At 37.3% G+C, this 9106-nt stretch overlaps 1 protein-coding gene across 1 annotated transcript; it reads right to left on the bottom strand.

Moving 5' to 3' along the window:
* Positions 1-1261: 1261 nt before the first annotated feature.
* On the bottom strand, positions 1262-1701 carry LOC131411021 (large ribosomal subunit protein eL31-like). The gene has a single exon (XM_058549697.1). It carries the CDS (start codon positions 1660-1662, stop codon positions 1285-1287), a length of 378 nt encoding a protein of 125 aa, XP_058405680.1. The 5' UTR covers positions 1663-1701; the 3' UTR covers positions 1262-1284.
* Positions 1702-9106: the final 7405 nt, after the last annotated feature.

The raw sequence follows: 9106 nt of genomic DNA on the forward strand, positions 1-9106 counted from the left end.
AGCTTCCATTCCTAGCCTCTCCACCCTATTCCCACTCTCCCCCTGGAGATAACCATTTTTATTGGTTTTCAGTTTATCTTTTTTGTGTGTGTGTGAGGAATAGTGGCCCTGAGCTAACATCTGTTGCCAATCTTCCTCTTTTTTGCTGAGGAAGATTAGCCCTGAGTTAACATCTGTGCCCATCTTCCTCTATTTTTGTATATGGGGTGCCGCCACGCCGTGGCCTGCGAATGCTGGGCCACCGAAGCGGAGTGTTTAACCACTACGCCACCAGGCCGTCCCTAGTTTTCAGTTTATCTTTCTTTCTCTCCCTTCCTTCTTTCCTTCTTTTTTTAAAAAAATATAAGCACATTTGTATGTGTGTGTATTTATTTATATTCATATTCCCCTGCCTTTTCTTGGAAGAAATATTGCATACCACACACACTGTTCTTCACCTTGTTTTTTTTTTTTTACTTAGTAATATATCCTGTAGGTCACTCCCAGAGTATATAGAGATCTTCCTCATCCCTTATAACAGCTCCATAGAACTCCATTGTGTGAATGTACAATGGTTTGTTAACTATTCCCCAGCTGATGGACATTGGGTTGTTTCTGGTCTTGCTATTATAGATGCTGTTACATTGAAGAACCATGTGCATATATAATTTTGTATTTCTGCCAAAGTATTATTGGGATAGATCCCTAGAAGTAGGATTGCTGAATTAAACAGTAAATACATATGTAAATTTCATAGATAGTGCCAAATTCTCCTCCACTGAGGAATACTTTTTGGCCTTCCCACAGGAAGTACATGAAAGTGCATCTTTCCTCACAGCCTCAGTAACAAAGTACATCATACTTGGATTTTTACCAATTTTATAAGAAAGAAAATAGTCTATGATTTTATTTTTAATTTTTTTTGTGAGGAAGATCAGCCCTGAGCTAACATCCATGCCAATCCTCCTCTTTTTGCTGAGGAAGACTGGCCCTGGGCTAACATCTGTGCCCATCTTCCTCCAAGTTATATGGGACGCCACCACAGCATGGCCTGACAAGCGCGGCGTTGGTGCGTGCCCAGGGTCCGAACCGGGCCTCCAGCAGCGGAGCGTGCGCACTTAACCGCCACGCCACAGGGCTGGCCCTATGATTTTAATTTGCATCTCTTTTAATGTGAGTGAGGTTGCCCATATTTTCATGTATATATAAGAGCCTTTGTGTTTCTTTTCCTGTGAACTGTTGGCTTATATGTCTTGACCGTTTTCTATAAGCCTTTTTTTTTTGACTTTATTAGACAATCAGCAGTTAGTTCTCATCCACATGGACTGTCTGTAGATTTTTGAAAGTGGTGACAGGTACATAAGTAACCAATGTATAAAGCTTGTTTGGTGAATCTTCATCCTCATTACGTTTTCTGGACAACCGCACGTGGATACGATATGGGACATTCCTTATTCCTTTGGCCCAGACAGCTTTGTTGAGCCTGGTGTCAATTCGCACATCTGGAGTTCCCATCTCCTTCATGGCAAACTTCTGGATCTCTTTGAGTGCCCAAGGGGCACGCTTCTTGAAGCCCGCTCCATGGATGCGCTTGTGGATGTTGATGGTGTATTCTCTGGTCACCGCCTCATTGATGGCAGAACGGCCCTTCTTCTTCTCGCCACCTTTCTTTGCAGGAGCCATTCTGCTGGGTCCAGGTTGGAAAGGAAGAGCGCAGGGTATTGAGGGAGAGGGAAAACAGGGTCGCAAGTACAACTTCCGGGTTGCCTGTCTATAAGACTTTTATGTGACACAAAGTTTTCTTTTTAAAAATTTTATATAGTCATATTTTTCAGTGTTTTCTCATAATACTTCTGGATTTTGAATCAAAGTTTCCTCACTTCCGTGCTATAGAGGAATTTACCATTTTTCTCCCCACAGGGCTTTTCTTTTCTTCTTTTTTTTTTGGTGAGGAAGATTGGCCCTGAGCTAACACCTGTTGCCAATCCTCCTCTTTTTGCTTGAGGAGGAGTGGCCGTGAGCTAATATCTGTGCCCATCTTCCTCTATTTTGTGTGTGGGTCACCGCCACAGCATGGCTTGATGAGTAGTGTAGGTCTGCTCCCGGGATCTGAACCCACGGACCCCGGGCTGCTGAAGCAGAGCATGCCAAACTTAACTGCTATGCCACCAGGCCAGCCCCTCCCCCAGGGCTTTTATGGTTTCATTTGTATATTATCTCTGATCCATTTGGAATGTTTTGTAGTGTATGGTGAAAGGACTAAATCCAATGTTACTTTTTTTTGTATAGCTATTCCGTTATCCCAACTCTACTTTTTAAAATGTCTTGTCTCTCCCCAATGTATTTGAGATGCTACCCTTATATTTATACACACTATATTTCCATTTTCAATTAGATCTATTGCTATATTCTATTCTACTGGTTTGACTATCTAACCATGTGGTGCCAATATAAAGCAGTAAAGTTACAGAAGCTTTATGTTTTAATACCTGGCAGGGCTAGCGTCCCTTTTTATTTTCTCCTCCTAGTTCCTCTTTTTCTGTTTCAGGATTTTCCTGGATGGTCTTGCGTTTTTGTTTTTCCAAATAAACTTTATAGTCAATTTTCTACCTGCAGAAGAAACCTGATGGCATTTTTATTGGAATCGTTTCAAACTTAGAAATTAACCTAGAGAGATTTAACATCTTTATGATGTTGAATCTTCCTATCAAAGAACATGACATATCTTTTTCATTGTTCAGGAAGGTTTATGGTTTTCCTTAAATAACTTTTGGACATTTCTTGTTAAGTTTTTGCCTAGGTTTTTTTTTTTTCAGCTTTATTGAGGCATAATTGACAGATAAAATTGTAAGATATTTAAAGTGTACATCGCAATGATTTGATATGCATATATGTTGTGAAAGAATGCCCCCATGTAGTTAATTATCACATCCATCACCTCACATATTATTTATTTATTTATTTTACTTATTTATTGGTTCTACTCTCTTAGCAAATTTCAATTATACAGTACAGTGTTATCAACTATACTCACCATATTATACTTTAGATCCTCAGACCTTATTCGTCTTATAGCTGAAAGTTTGTACTCTTTTACCAACCTCTCCCTGTTTCCCCCACCCTCCAGCCCCTGGCAACTGTTTTTCTGCTCTCTGCTTCTATGAGTTTGACCTTTTTTTTTTTAGATTCCACACGTAAGTGATACTATGCAGTATATAGTATTTGTCTTTCTCTGTCTGCCTTATTTCACTTAGCGTAATGCCCTCAAGGTCCATTCATGCTGTCACAAATGGCAGGATTTCCTTCTTTCTTATGGCTGAATAATATATATATATATGAATATTATTCATATATGAATATATGAATAATATAGGGATATATACGTGTGTGTGTGTGTGTGTATCACATCTTCTTTATCCATTCATCCATTGAGAGACACTTAGGTTGTTTCCATATCTTGGCTATTGTGAATAATGCTGCAATGAACATAGGAGTGCAGATATCTCTTCGATATCCTGCTTTCATTTCCTTTTGATATATACCCAGAAGTGGGATTGCTGAATCATATGGTAGTTCTATTTTTAGTTTTTTGAGGAACGTCTATACTGTTTTCCATAGTGGCTGCACCAATTTGCATTACCACCAACAATGAACAAGGGTTCTCTTTTCTCTACGTCCTCACCAATATTTTTGTCATTTTGATGTTAGCCATCCTGACGAGGTGATATTTCATCCTGAGGTGAGATATATCATCCTGAGGTGATATTTCATTGTGGTTTTGATTTGCATTTCCCTGATGTTTAGTGATCTTGAACACCTTGAACAGCTCTTGGCCATTTGTATGTCTTCTTTGGAAAAATGTCTATTCAGTTCCTCTGCCCATTTTTTAATCCAGTTGTTCATTTTTTTGCTATTGAGTTATATGAGTTCTTTTTTTTTTTTAATTTTATTTATTTATTTTTTTTCCCCAAAGCCCCAGTAGCTATGTCGTAGTTGCACATCCTTCTAGTTGCTGTATGTGAAACGCGGCCTCAGCATGGCCAGAGAAGCGGTGCGTCGGTGCGCGCCTGGGATCCGAACCCCAGGCCGCCAGCAGCGGAGTGTGCACACTTAACCGCTAAGCCACGGGGTCGGCCCGTTATATGCGTTCTTTATATATTTTAGATATTAAGCCTTTACCAGATATATGATTTGCGAATATTTTCTCCCATTCCAAAGGCTGCTTTTCGTTTTCTTTATGGTTTCCTTTGCTGTGCAGAAGCTTTTTAGTTTGATGTAGTTTCACTTGTTTATTTTTGCTTTTGTTGCCTTTGCTTTTGGTGTCAAGTCTAAAAAATTATTGCCAAGACCGATGTCAAGGAGCTTACCCCCTATGTTCTCTTTTAGGAATTTAATCATTTCAAGTCTTAAATTTAAGTTTTATTCAATTTTGAGTTGATTTTTATATATGATGTAAGATAGGGGTCCAGTCTCAATCTTTGGTATATGCCTGTCTAGTTTTCCCAACACCATTTATTGAAGAGACTATCTTTTATCCATTGTATATTCTTGGCTCTTTTGTCATAAATTAATTGATAATATATGCATGGGTTTATTTCTGGGCTCTCTTTTCTGTTCCATTGATCTATGTGTCTGTTTTTATGCCAAGACCATACTGTTTTTATTTCTGTAGTTTTGTAATATAGTTCAAAATTAGGAAGTATGCTGCCTCCAGCTTTGTTCTTAAGATAGCTTTGGCTATTTGGAGTCTTTTGTGGTTCCATACAAATTTTAGTATTGTTTTTTCTATTTCTGTGAAAAATGCCATTGGAATTTTGATAGAGATTGCATTGAATCTGTAGATTGCTTTGGGTAGTATAGACATTTTAACAATATTAATTCTTCCAATCCATTAGCATGGAATATCTTTCTATTTGTTTGTGTTTTCTTCAATTTCTTTCATCAATGTCTTATAGTTTTCAGTGTACAGGTCTTTTACCTCCTTGGTTAAGTTTATTCGTAGGTATTCTTTTTGATGCAATTGTAAATGAGATTGTTTTCTTTGTTTCTTTATTTCATTGTTAGCATATAGAAATGCAACTGATTTTTGTATATTGATTTTGTATCATGCACCATTACTGAATTTCCTCATTAGTTCTAACAGTGTTTTGGCAGAGTCTTTAGGGTTTTCTATATATATCATGTCATCTGCAAATAGAGACAGTTTTACTTCTTCCTTTCCAATTTGGCTGCCTTTTATTTCTTTTTCTTGCTCTGGCTAGGACTTCCAGGACTATGTTGAATAAAAGTGGTGAGAGTGGGTCTCCTTGTCTTATTCCTGATCTTAGAGAAAAAGCTTTCAGCTTTTCACCTTTGAGTATGACATTCGCTGTGGACTTGTCATATATGGTCTTTATTATGTTGAGGTACGTTCCCTCAGTACCTAGTTTGTTCAGAGTTTTTATCATGAATGGACTTTGAATTTTGTCAAATGCTTTTTCAGCATCTATTGAGATGATTGTATGATTTTTATCCTTTATTTTGTTAATGCTGTGTATCACTTTTATCAATTTGCACATGTTGAACCATCCTTGCATCCCTGGAATAAATCCCACTTGATCATGGTGTATGATACTTTTAGTATACTGTTGAATTTGGTGTGCTAATATTTTCTTGAGGATTATTGCATCTATGTTCATCAGGGATATTGGCCTGATTATTTTGATATTGGCCTAATTTTCTTTTCTTATAGTGTTCTTGTCTGGTTTTGCTATCAGAGTAATGCTGGCATCATAAAATGAGTTTGGAACTATTCCTTCCTCTTCTATTTTTTGGAAGAGTTTGAGAAGGGTTGGTATTAATTGTTTTTTAAATGTTTGGTAGATTCACCAGTAAAGCCATCTGGTCCTAGGCTTTTATTTGTTTGGAGGTTTTTTATTATTGATTCAATCTCCTAGCTAGTAATTGATCTGTTTAGATTTTTATTTCTTCATGATTCAGTCTTAATATGTTGCATGTTTCTAGGAATTTATCCATTTCTTCTAGGTTGTCCAATTTGTTGGCATATAATTGTTCATAGTAGTCTCTTATGATCCTTCGTATTTGTATGGTATCAGTTGTAATGTCTACTCTTTCATTATAATTTTGAGACCTCTCTCTTTTTTTCTTTGTAAGTCTAGTTAAAGCTTCGTCTATTTTGTTTACCTTTTCAAAACATCAGATCATAGTTTCATTGGTCTTTTCTATTGTCTTTTTAGTTTCTATTTCATTTATTTCCACTCAGATCTTTGTTATTTCCTTCCTTCCATTAACTTTGGGCTTAGTTTTTTCCTCTTTTAGTTACTTGAGGTGTAAAGTTGATTTGTTTATTTGAGATCTTTTTTTCTTAATGTAGGTGTTTCTTGCTATAAACTTCCCTCCTAGAACTGCTTTTGCTGCATCCCATAAATTTTGGTATATTGTATTTCCATTTTCATTTGTCTCAAGATATTTTTTGATTTCTCTTTTGATTTCCTTTTTGACCTATTGGTTGTTCAGTGGCTTGTTGTTTAATCTTCACATATGTGTGAATTTTCCGGTTTTCGTCTTGTACTTGATTCTAATTTTATACCATTCTGGTCAGAAAAGATACTTGATATGATTTCAATCTTCTTAAATTTATTAAGACTTGTTTTGTGGCCTAAGATATGATCTGTTCTGGAGAATGTTCCATGTGCACTGAGAAGAATGTATATTCTGCTGCTGTTGGATGGAATGTTCTGTAAATGTCTATTAAGTTCATTTGGTCTAAAGTGTAGTTTAACTCCAATGTTTCCTTATTAATTTGGTGAACTTAGATGTGGTGCCTAAGTAAGGGTAAGACAACTGACCAAAAAGAATAAATGCCATTTCAATTTCCACCACACATATATTGACTCTCTCCTGTTTCATCCAGTTAACTGGAGTTGCTGCTTTCATTTTCAATATCCGAGGGGGAGTTCGGTCATCTAGTCTGAGAGAGGACACTACCCTTGCCACCTCTGGTCATCCAGGACCTCCTCAGCCCCGTCTCTTTGGTGCCAGCACGCTGTCACATACCTGGAACTGTAAGGGCCTTCTAAATGCTTGTATTACTAATTCCATGAGTATAAGGTATTTGGGTTTTACATGTATTTGCAAAAGCAAATTACACACTTGTTTTCAAAGGGTGGGCTGAGATTGTGGGAGAAGTCTGAGCATCTCTAAGATTCAGATAATAATAACAAACAGCCAGATCTTTTGGAATCTCTTCATAGCATTTAGGTCTGCACTGTTCCCCTGACTTTAAAGAGTGTTTGAATGATGCCAGGTCTTTTTAAAAATTACACTTCATTTTTTAGAGCAGTTTTAGTTAAGTACATAGATTTCCCACATACTCCCTCCCCTGCCCTCAGTCTCCTCCGCTGTCAACATCCCTCACCAGAGTGATACATTTGTTACAATCGATGAAACTTCACTGCACATCGTTATCACCCAAAGTCCATAGTTTACGTTAGGGTTCACTCTTGGTGTTGTACACTGTATAGATTTTGACAAGTGTATAATGACATGTATCCACCATTCCAGTATCGTATTACACTGCCCTAAAAATCCTCTGTGCTCCATCTATTCATCCCCCCGTCCCCACTAAATGCTGGCAACCACAGATCTTTTTACTATCTCTATAGTTTTGCCTTTTCCACAATGTCATATAGTTGGAATTATACAATACGTAGCCTTTTAAGATGGGTTTCTTTCACTTAGTAAAATACATTTAAGTTTCCTCCATGTCTTGTCATAACTTGATAGCTCATGTCTATCAGTGGAATTATTGATATTCTGTTGCCTGGATGTACCACAGTTTATTTAACCGTTCACCTACTGAAGATGACATCTTGGTTGCTTCCAAGTTTTGGCAATTATGAATAAAGCTGCTATAAATATCCATGTGCAGGTTTTTGTGTGGACATAAGTTTTCAACTTCTTTGGGTAAATATCAAAGACTGTGATTGCTAGAGCATATGGTAAAAATATGTTTAGTTTTATAAGAAACTGCCAAACCACCTTCCAAAGTGGCTGTACCATTTAGCATTCTCATCAGCAATGAATGAGAGTTCCTGTTTCTCCATCCTTGCAAGCAGTTTGTGTTATCAGTTTTCTGGATTTTGGCTATTCTAACAAGTGTATAGTGGTATCTCATTGTTGTTCTAATTTGCATTTCCCTAATGACCTATAATGTTGAGTATCTTTTCATATGTGTATTTGCCATCTGTATATTTTCTTTGGTGAGATATCTGTTCAGATCTTTGGTTTATTTTTTAATCAGGTTGTTTGTTTTCTTATTGTTGAGTTTTAAGTGTTCTTTATATATTTTGGATACCAGTCCTTTCTCAAATGTCTTTTGCAGATATTTTCTCCCAGTCTATGGCTTGTCTTCTCATTTTCTTGACAATGTTTTTCACAGAGCCGAAGTTTTTAATTTTAACGAAGTCCAGTTTATCAATTCTTTTGTTCATGGATCATGTCTTTGGTGTTGTGTTTAAAAAGTCATTGCCTTGGAGCCGGCCCCATGGTGTAGCGGTTAAGTGCATGCGCTCCGTTGCTGGCGGCCCGGGTTCGGATCCTGGGCGCTCACCGAGGCACCACTTGTCAAGCCATGCTGTGGCATCATCCCATATAAAGTGGAGGAAGATGGGCACAGATGTTAGCCCAGGGCCAGTCTTCCTCAGCAAAAAGAGGAGGATTAGTGTGGATGTTAGCTCAGGGCTGATCTTCCTCACAAATAAATAAATAAATAAATAATAAAAAGTCGTTGCCAAACCCAGGGTCACTAGATTTTCTCCTATATTATTTTCTAAGAGTTTTTTTGGCTTTGCACTTTACATTTAGGTCTATGATCCATTTTGAGTTAATTTTTGTGAAAGGTGTAAGGTCTGTATCTAGATTCATTTTTTTGCATGTGGATGTCCAGTTGTTCCAGCACATTTGTTGAAAAGACTATCTTTTCTCCGTTATTGACTTTACTCCTTTGTCAAAGATCAGTTGACTATATTTGAGTGAGCCTATTTCTAGGCACTCTATTCTGTTCCACTGAGTCTATTCTTTTGCCAATACCACTCGGTTTTGATTTGTGTAGCTTTATAGTAAGTCT

Source organism: Diceros bicornis, chromosome 2 (genome assembly GCF_020826845.1).
Source record: "Diceros bicornis minor isolate mBicDic1 chromosome 2, mDicBic1.mat.cur, whole genome shotgun sequence".
Lineage (NCBI taxonomy): Eukaryota > Metazoa > Chordata > Mammalia > Perissodactyla > Rhinocerotidae > Diceros > Diceros bicornis.

Coding starts and splice junctions, on each gene's coding strand:
- LOC131411021 (XM_058549697.1), bottom strand. CDS start 1,662: ATGGCTCCTGCAAAGAAAGGTGGCGAGAAGAAGAAGGGCCGTTCTGCC.